This window comes from Pituophis catenifer, unplaced genomic scaffold (genome assembly GCF_029215685.1).
Source record: "Pituophis catenifer annectens isolate HBS135680 unplaced genomic scaffold, rPitCat1.0.hap2 SCAF_2, whole genome shotgun sequence".
Classification (NCBI taxonomy): Eukaryota; Metazoa; Chordata; class Lepidosauria; order Squamata; family Colubridae; genus Pituophis; species Pituophis catenifer.
Genome location: NW_027256882.1, coordinates 111,461,702 through 111,483,084, shown reverse-complemented (window position 1 = coordinate 111,483,084; position 21,383 = coordinate 111,461,702). Strand labels below are relative to the sequence as shown.

General features: G+C 35.0%; 1 protein-coding gene across 1 annotated transcript in view; it reads left to right on the top strand.

Moving 5' to 3' along the window:
* The window catches only part of UBTD2 (ubiquitin domain containing 2), a 79,243-nt gene that overhangs the window by 39,960 nt on the left and 17,900 nt on the right, over positions 1-21,383 (top strand). Inside the window, exon 2 of the mRNA XM_070933969.1 lies at positions 20,931-21,167. Within this exon, the coding sequence (XP_070790070.1) occupies positions 20,931-21,167 (237 nt within the window). The remainder of the gene's footprint in view (positions 1-20,930; positions 21,168-21,383) is intronic.

Sequence of the window (21,383 nt, the reverse complement as noted above, 5' to 3'; positions counted from 1 at the left end):
GAAACTTTTCAGAAATTTAAGGAATTCTACAAACGCATAGAAACACAACATAATATCAGAATAAAACAAATTATGACAGATAGGGGATGTGAATTCATGTCTAAAGAATTCTCCCAATGGTTAAAGGATAGAGGGATGCTACATTTCACGTCCAATCCATTTTCTGCCTTTCAAAATGGGATTGCAGAGAGAAAGAACTCCACACTACAAACCATGATTAGATGCACATTAGAGGATGCTGGTTTAGGCAAACAATTTTGGTCAGAAGCCTTACATTATTCAAATTACACTCAAAATAGAACATGGTCCAGTATTGTGAATAAGACACCATATGAGGTGATGTACAATAGAAAACCTAAATTAGCACACATGCACATATTTGGAGTTACTGCAGACGTGCACATACCTAAACAATTGAGGAGAAAGGGAGAAAACGTATCCAGGAGATTAAGATTCATGGGATACGAAACTGGAACCAAAGGGTACAGATTCATCGATAATAATAACAAATTTATAGTATCCAGAACAGCTGTGTTTCATGAGCAGGCCAATTGGTCTAAGTTGCACCTTAATGAAATTTTTCCTAATAAAAGCAAAGATAATATATCTTGCGAGGAAGGAACAACAGAAAATCAAAATATTAACAAAAGTAAGAACAAAACCAAAACTTGGACAAATAGTCAGCATAAAATAAAGACAGACACATTAACAAAAAAGGAAGCCAGATATTTGCATGACAACCATAGCAAACCTGAAAGAAATATTAGAAATAATAGAAACCAAATACCAAATAAATACAAAGATTATATTATGCATATGGATGGAGAACAAATAACACCTAATACATATGAGGAAGTATTGAAACTTCCCCGTGAAGAAAGAGAAAAATGGGAACTAGCTATGGAAAAAGAAATGAAAAGTTTACAAGGATTAAATGTATTCACACCTGCGATCGCACCTAAGGATAAAACAATTATAGGTACCAGGTGGATTTATAAAATTAAGAATTTAGAAGGAGGTAATACCTTATACAAGGCCAGACTAGTTGCACAAGGTTATGCACAAAAATATCCAGAAGACTATACTGACACATATTCACCCACAGTGAGAACAGAGAGTGTCAAAACAGCTCTTGTAGTAGCATCTGCACTCAATCTAGACGTGTTTCAATATGACATACAGACTGCATACTTACATGCAAAATTAGATAAGGAAATATATGTAAGAGCACCACACAGTCAATACACTAATAAGAACGAAATTTGGTTACTAAATAAGAGTCTGTACGGATTGAAGCAATCTGGCAAAAGATGGTACGATTGTTTGGTAAAAGTACTAAAGACCATGGATTTCAACGCCACCACTGCTGATAACTGTTTCTTTGTAAAAAAGAGTAATGATCATATTGAATTTGTATTAATTTATGTGGATGATATTTTATATATTGGAAAGCATAAAGAGAGCAGGGAAATCTTTGTAAATAAGTTAAACGAACACTTCTCATTGAAATCACTAGGTAAAGTGAATAAATACCTTGGTGTACAAATTAACAAAACAAAAGGGGGATTCAAACTTACTCAAAAAGATAAAATCATTGAACTCCTAAACAAATGTAACTTAAATAATGCCAAAACATGTGACACACCTATGCAAACTGATTTCCTTAGAAACAATGATGAATCTTCCCCTGAGTTTAAAGACAACACATTTTACAGATCAGTTATAGGTTCACTCCTTTATATATCTAATTGGACTAGGCCAGATATTGCATTACCTCTCAATTTATTGTCAAGATATGTTAGCAAACCAACCTTGTATCATTGGGAAGCTGTCAAAAGAATTTTAAGATATCTGAAAAGTACATTAGATTTTTGTTTAATATTGGAACCCAATAATGACAAAGAACCAAAAATTACTTGTTATGCTGATGCAGATTGGGCTGGTGATACATCATGCAGAAAGAGTACCTCTGGTTATGTTTTTCTATTGAACGATTGTCCAGTTTACTGGTATACTGGTAAACAAGAACTGGTAGCCACCTCTACCACAGAAGCAGAATATGTTTGCTTGTCTAAAGCTGCAAATAATCTTGTATGGTTCAATGATTTGATCACAGATGTTTGGAAGAAACCTACTTTACCATTTATTATGCATGAAGATAACAAAGCGGCCATTGAAATTTCTAGATCCGATGCAATTGGACAAAGGTCCAGGCATATTGATATAAAATTTAAGCACGTGAGACAACTATCTCAAGACGGATTCATCAAAGCAATACATTGTGATACTTCTGAACAATTAGCTGACATATTAACAAAACCCTTACCTTCTAAACAACACAAATATTTAACTTCTAAATTATATGTATTATATTGTCCTGAATCTGAATGTAACTGGTGTTGTATAACGAACCGGCATTTAGAGGGGGATTTGTCAGATGTAAATGCCTTATTCTCTAATGTGTAAATAATGTATATATGGAACATCAGGGGTTAACTTATTACTTGAGCTTTAATGTATTCATATTTTACCACTCCCATTCCTGGCTCCGCCCCTTGTATATAAAAGGAGCCATCCTCCCCATTTTCCTTGCTTCTATCTTGAATATTCAGCGAATATAGAATGCCTATTATGATTAAAGAGAATTATATTTAAACCTATAATTTCTATTATCTTTATTGAGTCTGATCCTGAAAATATTGCAACAGCTCTGTTATAGAAGTGCTTTGTGGATCTATGTAAACTTCTCTGAAGTAGGACCATCTCTTATAAGGAGACAGCAGTTTCAAATGGTGCCAACAAACAACTTTATTCTTCCCTAGGAGCTACTTTTTCAGAGCAACACATTTTTTTTATTGTAAGAAAAACCCGGGAAGGTGAACATGGTTTTCCCCCCAAACTTAAAATGATTTTTTAAAAATGTAAAGAATCGTTGATCTATATTCCTTTTAAAGATTGTCTAAATTGATGACCAACAACACATCTGTTATCATTTATGAATTTTGTAAAGAAGGACTTCCTTTTACTGATTGTGAATCTCCCCAAGTATTTGTACCTGATAAAGCTATAATCTCATAATATTTGATCCATGTTTAGAAACCATATAATCAAACATTATTTTTCTCCTTGAAAGGTAACTTTACTTGAAAAATTAAATTATTGGATCAACTTCTGCTCTTCAAATGCCTAATACATGCCAAGAATAGACTTGGCAATGTTTTTTTGATATTTCTTTCCATATAATAGTTTAGCAAGTATTTATAATGGGACTAATATGTATCTTTGAAAAAGTTATCATTGCATTCAGTTGTACATAACTCTGGTATTTTTTCCTGACACAGTGTAGAGATAAGTAAAATAAAATATATATTTTTTCATTCCCTACTGCAATCAAGACTTCTGGCAGTTTCATATAGGTTATATAGCATAATACATCAAGCTAATTGCTTTGTAAAAGGAGCTGGATTTTTTATTGATTCTCCATTAAGCAAAATAATAAATTTCAAACCAATTTATGTTAATCCCGTGATGTTGAAAAATACTTTACCCACTTAAATACTTCCCAAGCCCTAAAAAAGTATATTCATTTTATTTTTTTTATAATTTCTATGTTATTCCAACTATAGTAAAAACATCTTTATATGAAGTGCTATAATGTGAATTCCATTTGCAGAAAGGATATAGTAAGAATTATACATTACAAAATTGCATTACCTGATAAAATATTTCTGAAAATTAGATCTCTTTTATGTACAGCTGTTACTATGAAATCAGTAAGATACAGTTTCTTTGAACACAGCTAAATTTTGCTGTATTGTCTATAAAATTAAGCAGACTTTGGCTGCCGATCGACAATCTCACCACTAACTGTAATATAATAGTATGTCTTGTTCTATTTTATTTTAATGTTTAATTTTTATTCTGGTTTGTGACTATAATAAAAGATTGATTGATTACTAAATTGCAGAATATTAAATGTATTTACTTATTCTGAGGCCACCCAATTTTTTGATCACTGAGTGGCTTAAACTGAAAAGAGTTTCTCAGCTGCCTTATCCTAAGGTCTGGGAAAGGAACCAGGTTTTTAGTAGTTTCCTAAACGTTATAAGGATTTATTATTTACTATTCAAATGGCTACAAAGACTTATAAGAATGGTAATTCCTTCATTAGAGCATTAGAAAAGATATACAAAATAAGATCTTCATGAGGAAATGAAAATTTAAACTAGGGCCACATGGCATGCAATTAATCACTTTTTTCAGTCACAATTTCCAATATCCTTGTCAGATTCTCACATAGTCTGATACACACACATGTCAAAGTTGACACATCACAATATTTGGGTGAGTCACCAGTATTGACCAACACCCAACAATGATTATTCCTGAAAGCGTGCTCCTTTCTTGCATGATTTTTGGAGGCTACCTAGGCCATATGAAAAAGGAATGTGTTCCCTTTTGTTTCCCTTTTGTTTCCTAGACTCAAGGTAGGCATTTTCTGAATTTTTGACTTGCCAAACCCAAATGATTCGCCATCATTGCACTAGATGAAACTATCACAAAACCAGTGAAAGATTAAGCCATTTCTCTAAACTCAAAAGAGAAAGGCTTTTTCCCATTACAGGCAGGGGAAAAAAAAAAGAAGTGTAGGAATTTGAACCTTGATTTCATTAAAAGCAGGCCTTGTGTTTGATACATAGCGCTTGGTAAAATTTATTTAAATGTATTTAACTGCTTCTCTCACCAAAGTAGTCTGGCAGGGAACAGTGATAAACAGCATTCCAGGGTAAAAATAATGTTACCAATGTAACAAAGAAAAACAGCAGCTGTGAATAAAAAGAACTACTGAATAGTATTAAGCGCCTGACCCCCATGCTTGGGCAAAGAGCCATGTATTCAGTGCTGTTTGGAAGTCCAGCCACATTGGGGCCAATCTGGGTGCCCCAGGGGCCACATGCTGCAATCGAGAAGGCATACTGGTATTCTTAGAGCAACACCAGCACTTCCGCAACATTACACATCTGTATGTAAAGTCTCCCGTCAGATAGGAATATTGAGTATATGTGTGCATTGTTATTTTTGTGGGGGGAAAAGGGGCTTCATTCACCTGCAGATGTCATAGCAATGTTAACTTTGGCCATGCTCTATTTTGGTATGCAACCTCACAGGTTTAAAAAAAGGGTTTTGCTTTGCTAATTTAAAAAATAATATACTTCTGACCAGAGTAGGGAAGAATGACTAGGTGACCTGCTTCAAAGCTTGGGCTACTTTCACTTCATGCAATTCTTCATCTTTAAATTGGACTGCCTGTTAAATAAATATAGCTTCAAGCAGAGGATTATCCTCTTGACACCTCCTCAAATAGAAAGTTCTTCGTAAAGTAGAGAAATGGCTACAGTATATAATGGGATATTATATACCTCCCTCCTATCCTGCTCCCGTCCTCCCCATCTTTTAATTGGGTTGCTGTATTATTTTAATTTTTTAAATGATTTTAAGAAATATTAGGCATTTTTAATTTGCTTTATTCTTGAAATGCCCAACTGTACTCTGTACTCATTTGGTAGCAGTTATTCAACTAAGATAATTAAGTCAATAAGCTGTCTAGTGGGACTGATATAATTGCTGAAATGGATGCTTATTTTAAGAATGTTTGGAACTATTTTGAAACATTGAATCGTCATTAGTTTCTTTATGTAACTTTGGCTCCGTTTTACACAATATCCTTAGCATGGTTGCAGTGTTCATACTTGCTTTGGATTTATACAATATATTGAATCATATAAGGGTTCTTGGAGATCAGTGTAGAAATTTGCTACCACAGCAGCCCTAACAAACCATGCAGCTTTTGCTCAAACATATGCAACGAAGGAAACACATGCATCCTTTAAAGACGTCTGCTCCATTCTTGAGCTGCTTTTACCATTAGGAATCTTTTTCCGATATCCAACCAAAATCTGCTTGTAATATAAATCCATTTTTTCTTATGCTGTTTTACGAAACAATTCTACACAACTATGCCCCATTTTATGAGGGTGACAGTCTTTCAGTTTCCATGTTTCCCTGCAATCTTTGCTGCTAATATCTCAAACCAATTCCTTTTTTCCTTCTTTGTCATCTTGATTCGGCTCCAGATTGTGCACTTTCTTAAATATGTTGCCCAAAACAAGGTACAAGGTATAGAATAAATTATTTAATGGCCTCTGTTTACTTAACACACTAAACCACACAGAGAGAGAGAATAACCACATTGAACACTAAATAAACCAAGTATATGATATGGATGCAGTTACCATGTTTGTAATTGTTTGAGTTAAGCATTGTGTTTGAATAGATCCTGTCTATACAGTTAATAAAAATAACCTTTCATATTATTTGTGCAAAACAGAAACATACAAAAATATTGGCGCTTGCATCAATGGAGAAAATGGATTTTTATTTAGTTCTCTAGGCTTTCAGATTAGTTTATCTTGAACAGCAACATCAAATATGCCAAGAGAATTCCCTGCCAAAGAACTTTTGATCAAGATGTTTTTAATTTTTTAATGCATTGCTGCTTATTTTATATTACAGAAAATAATGGTGTAAAAATGTGAGAATAAACTAGTAGTACTTGTATAGTAAGTCCTCAGTTTAATGGACTTTGGTTAAATGTTTTCCACTAAACACAAATTATTTATATTTTTGGCTTCTTTGCATCATAAAATACCATTTGTGAATTTCATAAAAAGCTGCTGATGGTTAAAGCATTGGACCAAGAATGGAGACAACCAGGTTTTAGTCCAACCTCATCAGATATTCACTGGATGATTTTGGGTCAGACATGCATTTTCAACTGAAGCTACCTTATATATTGTAATAGCGAAAGAGAGACAACATAATATATACTGCCTCAAGTTCCTGAATAAAAGGCAGAATATAAATCCTATCCCAACATGTAAAATTCCATTTCCATTTTATAGGCACATAAAATACATAGGCAAAAAAGCTCAATTTGTCTTTTATATATTTTGTTATATAAAATTCCATTCCTATCTAACAAACATTTCTTGTCCTATCAATCTGTAAATCAATGTTTTACTGGAGACTGAAATTGATTACTCAAAGATTCTAACATTATGACAACTATTGTTGTTGTTTAAACCTTACTAATCCTTGCAAGTGCTTTAAGAAAAGGCAAACCAGAGAAAAAAATCATAATTTCTCTGAAATGCCTTAACTTTTGATTTGAACTATTAGCTTTTCAGTAGAAAAATCCTGGCTTATCTACCAAAACTAATATTCATTCTCTACATAATTTAATTTTTTTCATTTGTAGGATTGTACAATACAACATTAAGAATTTATGTTTTAAATACACATACAGCTATTGATAAGTACTGCAATTGCTTTAGACCGCATTTTCCAATGGCTCATAGAGAAAATGATAAAAATATTTTGGTAAAATCTTCATAATAGAAGTGCAGTATATAGTCCTGATATTAAAGTATGACATCTCATGTTGGTTGGGTGCTCATTGTATATTTTCATGATGATAAAAATGTTCTCTAGCTGAATTCAATTTCTGTTGATTGCATGGATTCAGCAACGATGCTTTCTTGAAAACAATAGGGAAGTAGTTTGCCACTTCCTTCTTCTACCATATTTTTTGAATTTCTAATCTAGGCTAGGAAAATGAAAAATTATGGGAAACTCTATCCAAACACTAGCCTAATAATCTGTAATAAACTCTATCCAAATACTAACCATGATTATCCCTAACTATTAGCTAAAATTTATATCATAATTTCTATATTTGCATAAAATAATAAGACAAGTTTTTGACAAATCAAGCTTTCATTGGATAAACTATTCATAAATATACTCCATGTACTTGCCCTAGGCCTGTGATGGTGAACCTATGGCACGCGTGCCACAGGTGGCATGCGTAACCAGATCGGTGGGCACACGAGCGCAGCTCCGCTGATTTTTGGGCCTTCTGGGCCCACCAGAAGTAGGGAAACAGGCTGTTTCCTGTCTCTGGGGGACCTCGGGGTGGTGGGGAAGGCCCATTTTTTTGCTGTCCCCAGCTTCACCGGAAGTTGGCAAACGGGCCATTTCTGGCCTCCAAAGGGCCTCTGGGGTGGTGGGGAAGGCTGTTTTTGCCCTCCCCAGACTCCTAGAAAGACTCTGAAGGCTGGGGAGAGCAAAAAACGGGCCTATTGTGCCATCGCATGCTAGGAGCGGGGGGAGTGGGGGGGTTGCGCATGCATGCGTGGGGGGCCGGGCGCATAGAATTATGGGTGTGGGCCCGCGCGCACACGACCCACCCACCCCCACTCCTGGCATGCAATGGCAAAAAGGTTAGCCATCACTGCCCTAGGCTGCTACTTCTAATGCAAGCAAAATGATGTATTTACTATATTCAGAAGAGTTATGTGGCATACTCAGTGGATTATATACCAATATTGAGAATATTGCCAGCATATATAGCAAATAATTTCTAAACTGTTTCATCTGTCATACTGTTGAGGAGATACTGTTGGAAGGGAATACATTGTGTATATTAATCCACCATTTTTTTCATAATACGTCAGGATTTCCTAGAATCCTATTATATTCTTAATATAATATTCTTAATGTATATTACCTGAAACTATATATTGTTCCAGATAATATTGCCAGTAAACGTGTGCAGTTATAATTAATCTGGGCTCTTTTGTCAGATAGTCAGGTATAGGAAGCATGCTCTTCACACAGACAAATAAATCCACAATACTATACGTATATCTAGATATGTAAGATTGGTATATTCAGAGCCAGATTTCTATTCAATGCAAATATTTCTGGGTACAATTTATATTTCATTTTCATAGCATCCCTTAGTCATCTAAATTAGCGTTGCTACGTTAAGAAAAAATACTTTATGAACTACGGTAAAGAGAATATTTCATGAATCTTTTGGAACTATTTTTATTTAAAAATCCTCCTTCATAATGTTTATAAATTAGTTTTCATTTTCTGTTTCCCTTCTATTATGATTTGATACAACATTCTTGCATACTAATATTTTCAGGCTCAGGCGTCCCTCTACTGAAACTACAAAGAAGGATCAGACATATTCACTTAAATTGTTTAGTCTAAGTTTATAATTGTGATTAATGTATAATTATAATTATTTGAAATATATGTTTTTAATCAATGTTTTGTAGTTAATTTGTTTTTGTCAGGCAGAAAAGACCAGGCCACAAGTTAAGTTCCAGTTAAACTGATTTATTGCTCGTGCCTACGAACGTGCCTATGAACTAACAGTCAGCAATATTTTGGTACTCGATAAGTGTTAATGAAATTCAAGAGGGGTTGGACATAGTCTGCTTGTGGCAACATAGAACTCTATTGTAGACTGATTCCTCTTTTGACTCTGCTCCCAGGCTCTGCCACTCCTTTTTCTCTAGCTTTAAAAAGCAGAAAAAGTAGTAAAGATTAAATAATTTGTTAGATTCAGATAGCATGCAGGTGATGAGGAATTAAAAATGGAAATTTCTAATCTATTTGCTGTCATGCTGGAGTTTTATTCACATTATTGTAAACACTGGTTTAGTCTGACTCCTAAAAGCACCTTGTAATAATTTATAGGAGTGGCTGCTCCATTTTAGGCTTGTAGCTGTCTTTGAGGTGTTAATAACCTAGTGTTGAACAAGTGTTTAATGTAGCCCATTACACATGAGAAATGCCACACTTTGAGACTGACTTTGCCTTTAATTCCTTTTATTAGCATAAGAAGGATGTTTCCTAAAAGCAGTCTGACATTTCAGATGCCTATTGAATAAATTATTTTACAATTGTACCTTCAACAGGGTGCTTTTTGCATCTGTGAATGATTATCAGTTGCAGGTACTCAGAGCAAGAGTTGCTTTGTTTGGTTGCAGACTGACAGATATTTTTAGAAAATACAGAAGCAGTTTTGAGAAATTAAAGCAATTTATGTGTAACCCTTCAGTTTTTTAAAAAAATATAAGAAGTGAAAGTAGGTAAAGGAATGCTAGCAAAGTTTAATTTTCAGAAATAATAGTCTTTGAAGTAAAGCAAAAAAAACCCCATTATATTACACTGCTATGAATGTTGATTATTTTCAAATGACAGTGTGGTACAGTATTTATTGTCCTGAAGAATTATACATTTAGTAATTGCTGTTTAATTTGTTAGTTAATAATACTTTATAGAATCATAGATTTGGGAGGGACCTATGAGGTCATAAAGTCCAATTCCCAGTACACTGTAGGTTTCACTATTTCATCCTGATATATTGCTCTGTTTGAACACCTCCAAGGGGAAAAGGAGAAAAAAAACCCACTCTATGAGGTAATCGGTTCCATTTATTTAAGCTTATGCCTATCTTCCAACAACTGTTGAACTAGTTCAAGATTAAATGGATTAGAGAACAAATAAAAATTTATGATATCATCAAGCGAGTAAAAGAATTGAAATGGGCTGGTATATGTATACAGTATATGTGGTACCTTGCTCAATAGTGGTGACTGAGAGATCTTGGAGTCCTAGTGGATAATCACTTAAATATGAGCCAGCAGTGTGCTGCGGCTGCCAAAAAAGCCAACACAGTTCTAGGCTGCATAAACAGAGGGATAGAATCAAGATCATGTGAAGTGTTAATACCACTTTATAATGCCTTGGTAAGGCCACACTTGGAATACTGCATCCAATTTTGGTCGCCACAATGTAAAAAAGATGTTGAAACTCTAGAAAGAGTGCAAAGAAGAGCAACAAAGATGATTAGGGAATTGGAGGTTAAAACATATAAAGAACGGTTGCTGGAACTGGATATGTCTAGTCTTATGAAAAGAAGAACTGGGGGTGACATGATAGAAGTGTTCCGATATCTCAGGGGTTGCCACAAAGAAGAGGGAGTCAAACTATTCTCCAAAGCACCTGAGGGTAGAACTAGAAGCAAACTAATCAAGGAGAGAAGCAACTTAGAACTAAGGAAAAATTTCCCGACAGAACAATTAATCAGTGGAACAACTTGCCTCCAGAAGTTGTAAATGCTCCAACACTAGAAGTTTTTAAGAAGAGATTGGATAACCATTTGTCTGAAATGGTATAGGGTTTCCTGCCTAAGCAGGGGTTTGGACTAGAAGACCTCCAAGGTCCCTTCCAACTCTGTTATTCTATTCTATTCTATTCTATTCTATTCTATTCTATTCTATTCTATTCTATTCTATTCTATTCTATTCTATTCTATTCTATTGTCACATAGCAAGAAAAACTGGGGCAGGTGGACCAAGGCAGTCATCGAATGGATTCCACTTGATAAAAAGGGTCCACGAAACAGACCTAAAACAATAAATTGATAACATCATCAGGTATTGTGGGCCCAATTGGCAAAAGAAAGCTCAGGACCATATAGGTTGGAAACATGCAGAAGAGGCCTTCATTGTGCAATGGATAGGCAATGGCTAAAATGATGATGATGACACTGATATTTAAATGACAAAAGTAATGTCTGAAAATGCAATGCAATTAATAAAAAAATAGTAGAACTCAGAGGCAAAGCGCAAAGAAACTTTTGTGGAAATAAAGGAACATACTTTGATCTCTCTCTCGTGCCGTCTGTCTTGAGCCTTGAGGGAGACCACACATGAGGGGCTGCAGATGCAGTATCCCCCACCTCATCAGCATTGATGGAAACTGACCATTGACAAGGTTGTCAACCACTGGAGTGCAGTCCTCCCACTCCCAATCCCTGCAGCTGGTCCATAAACTGGCCCATCTGTGGTTGACAGTTGGAAAGTCACTGAGAGATCTAGGAGACAGCAAAGTGCAGAGCAACCAAACAGCAGAAATGGTGCGGAGGGGAATAGGAGAAGTTGAGGAGCATCCTGCATTTGTAAATGTGGGTCAACTGCCAAGCATCTGAATTTTGATCACATGTCTATGGGTTTGTGTGTGTGCTGCAGTGGCTATCACTTCAAAGACCAAGCCTAAGTACCATTTGTTCATTGCCACCATAACTTCAAACAGTTGTTGAACAAATTGTTGTTTAGCAAGGTCTACCTGCAGTTTTTACACATCTGAAAACCGTTGAAGATCAAAGACTTTTTTTCCTGAACAAATACCATCTGCCTGCCACTCTAGAATAACTATGAGATTTTGAGGTTTATACATGCTTCTGCTATGAAGATGTGAAGTTCCTATAAGATGCTATGCATAAATAGCTTTATCAGACATATGAATAGAAGTACAGGAAGTCTGCAGGTTATGAAGCTCCAGATTATCAATAACCTTACTTGTGATAATAGTATTACTTTCCACAAAACATTTGAAGAAAACCTATTTCCAGTCCTAGCTATTTATAGAAATATCCTGGGCATATAATAAGATTATCAACTGATTTTATTTTATTTTGATTTATGGACCAGGTGTTAAAAGTTTTAGGATTGTTTTTCTCCAAATAAATGTTATAATAATGATTATAAAAACTGAAGTAAGAACTTATCTATATATCACAATTCTGTATTACAACGCTGTGTGAGAGAGAAGCCATTGGGTTGTTATTCAGTATATGGCACAATAATTCCGTAGAAGTTTGAGATAGTGGAATTTCATATTTGGTATGCATATTCTGCGCACAGTTCTACATTTCTGCAACTGTTTGCAAAGTAGAAGGAAAATGTAAAATGCAAATATTAATTTGACATTGGAATTAAGTTAATACATACATTATGCAAGACTTAATTTATTTATAAATCCTAAATTGGCAGCCATTTGTAAATAGAGCAGAGTGCAAAATGCATTAAAATATGACATCTAAAGTAGAATCTTTTCAGACATTGCGCTTTATAGCCTAAAGCTTTTTCTTTTGACTTTCAACATTACAGCTGATATAAAATGTTCTCCCATTTTATTCATTACCATCCTGAATTATAACAGGATATTCATCTAATATACAGCTTTCCCATACTGTATACTATAGAGTTTCACTCCAAGGGCTGGTCTAAATGTTGCTTGTGCAGATTTCAGAAAAACCGTTAACTATTGAACTATGTAACATTTCAAAATATCTGTTGAGGTTGCTCCCTTGATACATATCTTTAAATGGTATGTTTCTTCATCATAATGAATGGCTTCTTGCAGTCTGCAGAGGAAGCACATCTGTATAGTGAGCATGGGGAAGTAGTATGGCCTGAGAGAGTCCAACTCAGGACTGATATCACTACTAAAAAAAAAAAAGGAGCTGGCGCTGAATGATTACAATCCAGAGATCCATTTCCAGCCACCACTGTAACTTTCACCATTATGTAGCCCTAACTCTAGAAAAAATTCATGGTGACCTTAGAAACCTTGGTCAGTACTTCTCACATCAGGATTTGGCTTGCCCTTGGCACAAGCACTTTAAGTGATTATTAAAACTCTGTCTCCCTTGTCCTTAATGTGTGATTGCTATGTCAGTTAAGATTTATGCAAAGGGGTCTGTGTTTTGAACAGTTGTTGAGGTTTTTTTCATTTGAGAATAACATAAGCATTTTCCTGTTTCCCAATTTATAGAGGTGTAGGTTGGTTCAATATTGTTGGTCATCTCTTACATTTTTTTTAAAAAAGGGCACAATAAGTTAACTTGTTGATCAGGATTTAACTGGGAATGGAGGAGGGGTTGAATAGATAGGATAGTGAGAGATGCATTTATGCCGTTACAAAATCAAATGAGCTTTGTAATTTTATTGTAGCATCAAATGTCTTGTACCTTCTTAGCTACATACCTCGTTGATACAAATTGATCTGTTTAGTACATAGCAAAAAGCAATTGTTTTATTAGGAGAATGGTTTTATCTGGTTGATAGGCTGAACGTGATTGAAATTTTTCTTCCTGAATATCATTTGGAACAGATATAAGCAGCATTTTGCTACGCAACTATGTAGAACAGCTATTTTAAATTTCAGCTATATTTATTAATGTGTGGAGAAACTGCAATGTGACTCTCAATTTCTCTAGTATTTATATCTTTCAGTCTTGGCTCATCTTTCCTAGGATTTTACATTACTCTTTTGAAATACAAATGCACACTCCCCTCATTAAGCAATTAAGAGAAGAGGGCAATAAGCTTGCAATACTCCATTCTCCTTATTTTTCTCCGGGTGTTGCTGTTACATAGGGATAATAAAGTGTTAGCCATGCCATAAGAAAAAAAGATTCTCAACAGATATCTAGCATGTTGCAAAGATTATTCTGCATGTTATAAAGCTCCTAAATACTACGATTACAGGTAAACTCTTTTTTACACCTGGTTTTTGTTTATCTTCACTAAATTCTTCAAATTTCATCTCTTTATCAGTAATAGGTCAAGTAGGAACACATCATTTAATGGTACTGTTGAAACAATTTAGAAATAAATAATTTATCAATTTTCATTATACAGTTGATAAAATCTCTAACACTGTTCATATGGAGCTGGGAATCCAGTATACGGTTTTTGAAACAGCAATCTCTCCAACCTTCCTAAATAATTGTTTTGATTAAGACTATAGTACAATATGTACTCCAATGCTCTATAATATATATATTGTCTACATAATACTGCATGACTTTAGTTGCAATAAGTTGCAGCAAGGTGTATGATTAGATTGTTTTAGATTTTTTTTTATTCTGCTTTGCACATTGATACGTAGCTTTGGCTCATTTTCCTCAATAAATATAGCATATAACAAGTTTAAAGTTTTTGACTCAGTTTTTTAACTGGGTTCTCTAGTTTTAGGACAAGTGGAGAACAGATAAAATTTTAAGTCATATTTATGAAGAAATAAAAGGATACATAACTTTTTAACTACCACCATACACTATATTTTTTTAACTGGCTGTAAGAAAAGAAAAGCAAAACAGATACTTAGTTAGCATTGAGCAGAGTTGCAAACATTTTTCATTTTCCTGGTTTTCTTTCTTGACCGATAGAATTTCATCCTATCTGCATTTTCATCATTCACTTCACAATCGTATTTCCATATTTATTAAAAATCTACATTTAAAATTAAGAGATCTGGAGCACAGCAAAAAAAATATTATATTTCACAGTATTGAACTTCTGCTATGGCTACCTTTTCTTAAAATGATTCTCTTTCTGCTTCATGTAAAGTTATTTTTCAAGAATTTATTAATACCCTGTTTCCCTGAAAATAAGACATCTCCTGATAATAAGCCCAATTGGGCTTTTGAGTGCATGTGCTAAAATAAACCCGCCCCCAAAAAAGCCCTCCCCGAAAATATTTAAATGCATGCGCATCTGGTCTCCGCCATTTCGTCTGGTTAGGGTTAGGGAAACAGAGCTGGAAATTAGGTAAAACTGCAAGAGGAGCCCTGTTTTGCTCCACACGCCCTAAAATAATAAGACCTCCTCGAAAATAAGGCCAAGCGCTTATTTCGGGGTTCAAAAAAATATAAGACAGGGTCTTATTTTCAGGGAAACACGGTAGGGCCTTTCCATCTTTTGTCTTAGGGCATGGTATATCTAGTAGAGAATGTAAGAGCAAGTGCTGAAAATTGTAACAAGATTGGAATTGTCCATTCATCATTTCTATAATACTTGTATTCTTTGAGTTTATCTTCAGAAAGGAGATTGCCTGTGTAGTACAATGTGGGAATGACCTTGGGGAAAGAGGGGAAGTGATGCTGCCAAGGAAATAATCAGACAAGAAAAGCAGGAGCCCCCAGTGATTTAATGGTCAAAGAAAGAAATTTGAAAAGGATTCACCCGAAAGGATCAAGCAGTTAAAAGTCATGGTGGGAATTTTGTAGTTTCAGACTTGCCCGATTCTGATAATGTAGCCTTATAATAAAGTAAATTTAACTCATTTACTTCTGTTTCCTGTCTGGCATCTATTTACTGAAGCACATGCTTTCTGAAACTGACACTGAATGTTTTAAGGGAGCGGTTTTCTATAAATGTTAGCTTAATTTGCATTTCAAAAATATATCTTATTTGATTTCAAAATGAAAGAATGTATTTATATTTGAAACGATTTTTTAAAAAAAATCTTTGTCCTCTACATGGAACCAGAGGGTAGATTGATATTTGCCTGTACTTGATCGACTTACTTTGATTTTTATAAAACATGGAAGTAAGTTTGTTTTCAGTACTCTTGGCTTACAAGTAGTCCCCACTTAATAACCCTAACTGGAATCAGCAACTCCATCACTAAGCACAGCAATCAGTAACTAAAACGTCACATGACTGCCTTGCTTAGCAGTTCTCTGTTGCCTTTGTTAAGTGAATTCAGCATGGTCATTAGGTGAGGACCCATCCCAGTCTAAGCCATTCCCAGTTTTGTCCCAGTCTGGAGTCTTGGTTCTTACAAGACAAGGAACTTCATCCTCTTCAATTCCTCCTCTCTCATCTTCCCTTCCTAAGGCACAGCAAGAAATCCCAGAGCTGCTGTCACAACTCCAGAGCTGTGGCAGTAGCACAGCGTGATTTGTTTGTTTGTCTGTTTGTTTTATTTCATTTGAAGTCTTTTCTAGTTTTTTGTGGTGCAGAAATTAAATGGGTTTTGACATTCTTTGCAGGAGATATTATATACAATGCCTAGGGAAAATATATAGCATATTAAAATAACAGAGGCATTTCATGCATTCTATCCCAAGGAATTCTTTCAGCTTGCAAAGAGTCATGAAAAGGGTTAAGTTAAGGGTTAATACCATTTATTGAAAAGACATACATGAAAATGAAAGAAGAAATGCAAAATAAAGTATAGAATTTTCTTGCAGAAGAAAACAAGAGAAAAAGATCGGCATTGATCTCCTTGCTCCAACAAGAAAGTATAACGACATTTTAGCGGGAATATTTTATACTTTGCCGGTTTGCCTTCGGCATTTCATAGAATGCCTTTGGAAATGTGTGAAATATTAAGCATTTCATGCTTTGATGTCCCATTTTTGGCATTCTGTAGATTTCCTAGGCATTCTATAAAATGTCTTAATTTCACACTTTGACAGTGACAATGTATATCAGTATCTTAGTGTTTAGGCGTAATTGATTCTTCTCCACAGTTTGTGTTGATGTCCACAGACATCAACAGTCTAACATAACTGTTAATAAAGCAGCTCTCAAAGAACTGGTTTTAATCACTGACAGACTTTTGCCTTTACAAGCTATTTAAAAGACATTATTCATAACATAATTAAACACAGAAACAGTTAAACTTTTTTTACTGTATGATTTGTCCAATCATATTAAGGACATGAGACAGCATTTATTCTGTCAAAGCTCATTACATGCTTCAAGTTATTGTGCAATGTATACAGAAGACAGCAATCACAATTACTGTTTCTCTATGAAAATTCACCATAGTCAAGGTATTTTCCCTGAAAATACATTGAATTAGTGATAATATCTAAGCCATCAGAGTTGCCTAATTCATAATGGGAGTATTCACAGTCAGGGTGGATAAAAATAGATGATTTTTTAAAAAAAAAAAAATTAAATCAGATTTTTAAAAATTTAAATCAGATTTTTTTAATCAAAATTATTTTAATAAAATGCTTTTGGAGTAAATATCTAAAGATAATTTTCTATTTAAGATACATTAATAATTTAGTTTATTCAGCATAAAATGGAGCTTAATTATGTAGCATGAGGCTGTATATTTTGCAATATTTACATTTTTAGTAAACTCATTCAATGAATCCAAGCTCTGCAAGCTGAGATAACATGCACTGCATTGATGCATTCACATAATTTCACAGTAACCATGAGATAAATCATAATGTTCAGGAATATTCCTTTAACCCATTATTTTGCAAACCTATGTATACTACAATGTATGATTGTTTGAAGAGAAATGCATCTGGACCACCAGGCTCTTAAGTGTGAGGAGGAAGTGCAAGTAGTAAAAATAAAAGTGAAACTTTCAAAGCAACTTATAAATATAATATTAAAGAGCACCTGACATTTCAGATTCATCATGGCAGTGGCTGTTAGCGGGTATCCATTCACCTGCTGCCTGCCATGTCCCTCATCTTGTTATGTCACTGCCACATCACCAGCCATTCCATTAAAGTGAATGGGACTGTCGGTGAGTCAAAAGCGGGTCAGAGGAGGAACCACTTGAGGGACAGATAACAGTTGCTCTTTAAAAATTATGATTTAAATTGAGTTGATTTAAATCAAACCTTTTTACTAATGATTTAAATCATGATTTAAATCGTGATTAAATCGACTTGATTTAAATCAAATCCACCCTGTTCATAGTTAAGAATAGGAAAGATAGCGCAAGAAATTTTAGTCTCTAACAACCCCCCCCCCCAAATCTTTCAGATATGTTATGCAGGTCAGCTTCGACAAGTTTTATAGGAAGCAAAGTAGTGACTTAATTTGTCATATTCTGGGATAATCAAATGAGCCATTAGTTCTAAACTTGCCATCCATTCTCTCTTCATAAAGGATTGAGCTCTGTTTGATATACAGCTTGGCTATACCTTCTACCTAGGTTCTGAATTTTTGCCTACCTTTGCAACTGAAGGTTAACAGAGCTTCATGTGAGTCATCATGATATATATTAAGAGCATTTGAGTGAACAAGTAACACTAAAGTTTGATGCTCATTTCATTTATTTATAAACAAAGTCATCCAATGTGCAATATGTTAGTATGACAAAGTAATCCACACACCCCACCCCCGCCAGCCAAATCAGTCACTTAAAGAGAATGTAAAGGCTAGTTGTGTGAATATTTCATTTAAAAATGAAGGTTAAAAATGAAGAGTTGACACTCTTGCCCTGTATGCTTCTCAGAACTCTGTCTTCATCACAGTAAAGTTCTCACCATAAAGATTGTAGAGGCACTTATCTCATTCTTTAAAAATAAAGATCTTTGTAAAACAGTAACAAAATCATTTCTGAGGTTTTATCAGTACGTAGTCAGAGACAGTAGTGAACCTTCCCAGGATTGGCTCTGCTATTCAAAATCGTTCAAAGATCATAACATAAAATAGCATCCTGGGATCTACAGACATGTCCTTTTTGGCCAAAGTCATTTAAAGATTCCATTACCAAAAAGGCATCAAGTAATGATATTCATGGGAGACTGACAAGCCAGAACTCATTAAGAAGAACTTTAAGGCTTGTTCCAAGTATGCCAGAAAGTGAACCTTCCACTCAAGTATGCCAGAAAGCAACCCTTCCAATCAATAGAGGAACTATGGAGCTACATGAATATAATTATGTCTGATGAGAACACAAACATTGCATTCCACCATAACAACCTCATCCCAGCTGTTAAGCATGAGGTGATAGTATCATGACTTGGAGGTGTTTTGCTTCTCAAGGCCTTTAGTATTTGCCATTATTGAAGAAAGTATAAAACTCCACTTTGGGTCAGAAAACTCCACTGGAGAACATACAAGCAAGTCTGCAAGGTAATAGCTAATGCGTTGTTTTAGAATGGTTAAATGAAAGTCCAGACATAAATATCATAAATATTTTGGCAGAACCTGAACAAGCATTTTATGTTTGAAACCCCTCTAGTGTTAATTAAATTGAAGGAGTTTGCCATGAAGGAATGGGCCAGAATTGCTTCACAGTATTGTAATGTGAGAGACTGATTACAAATTACAGGAAGCATTTGTTTGCAATTGTGGCAGCTGAAGAAGGTACAACCAGTTATCTAATGTAAGAGAAACATTTTCACACTGGTAATTGCATGTTGGATATTTTTTGTTTATGAAATAAATGAAGCAAACACCACATTTCAACAGGACCCATATGAAGATCTGATAAATTTTAGTAGTTGATCTATACAATTGTTAAGTGGACAGAGTCCCAGGTAAGGAATGCAATGTGCTTCGGGGTTTGTGGGAGACCCCAAGAGGCCCAGCGCAGGTCACACACAAGTACAGAATGTGCTGTGGACAAGTTTCTTCATTCTGATGCTGAAAATCCTCCCTGGTGAACTCCCCTGGGGCAATCTCTGCTCCTTAGTTTAAGTGCATTGCTCTCTGGCACTAAAAATCCTCCCTGGTGAAATCAGGGCAAAATCATATTTTTGGCACCTCGGGGGGAATGGTGAGGCCCAGCACAGGCCACACATAAATGTCTCTCTAGTCAACAGACTGAAATTTCTTCCTGCCAAAATCCATGCAGAAAGCATTGATTTTCCACGGAAGCCAAGAAGAAAGATTCCAAAAGCGATCACATATTGAGGGATGTTTGACGACTAGTTGTAAATGTGAATGGGTTGCCAAATGCCCAGATTACAATCATGTCATCCTAAGGGGTATGTGTGATGTTTTGCAATGGGTCAGAAATGCTTTATAGGCCATAAAACATCCTTTCCAAGGGTATTGTTAATTCAAACCGTGAATGACTATTTAAGCGAATAGTCATAACTTGAGGACTCTACAGAAATTCAGAGAATCTGAAAATGGGTGAATATTTTTTCATAGAACTGTTGCATTCTCTCCTCATTTGGAGAGTGGATCTGAGGAATATGTTTCTGATTTTTTTTTTTTTAAGAAGAGAGAACAATATTTCTGTGGATTAATATATTGAAAGTGCATTATATTAAGAGATACTTATTAGCTTTTAGTAAACAGCAGCTCCAGATTTGGTGGCACATAATCTACAGAGGTTTATTTCAGTTCAAAACAAATTGACCTCTGTAAGGCAAGATAAGAAATGACAAACTGGAAGTGAGAGATTGAATTAACAAAAATATGTAGCTTTCCATGATTTTTAAGATATAACAAGAGTTCTCCTCCTTGGTGGAATAACTTTATAGGCAAATGAAGGAACCATCTAGCACTATACTAGATAAATAATTAAAATGAATAATATTATGTACAATAGCTGTTTAAGTGATGGCCAAAAACTGTCAAAAGCTGTTGCTTGAATGTGAACATTCTGCCCATGAAAAGACAATCAAGTTTACTTCCTTCTTTCTTTTCATACAGTTGCCCTTGGCCGTAATCAGCCCCTGAAAAAGGAGAAACCAAAATGGAAAAGTGATTACCCCATGACCGATGGACAGCTACGTAGCAAGAGAGATGAATTTTGGGACACAGCACCTGCTTTTGAAGGCCGAAAGGAAATCTGGGATGCCTTGAAGGCTGCATCACATGCGTTTGAGAACAATGATCATGAACTGGCACAAGCAATCATTGATGGTGCAAATATAACTTTACCACATGGTAAGTATATTCCTAATGGATGTACTGTAGCACTTGTGAACAGATAAGCACTGTGAGAGTCTTAGTGTAGCCCATGCTTCCTTTTTTGGCCTCCTAGACCACACTGACTTAACTGAAACAACATAACCCCCCAAAATGTTATTTGACATTAGCTTCAGTACATATTATTAAAATTTACTATAAGGGGTTTTTTTTCTAGCTTTGAAGAATTATTGG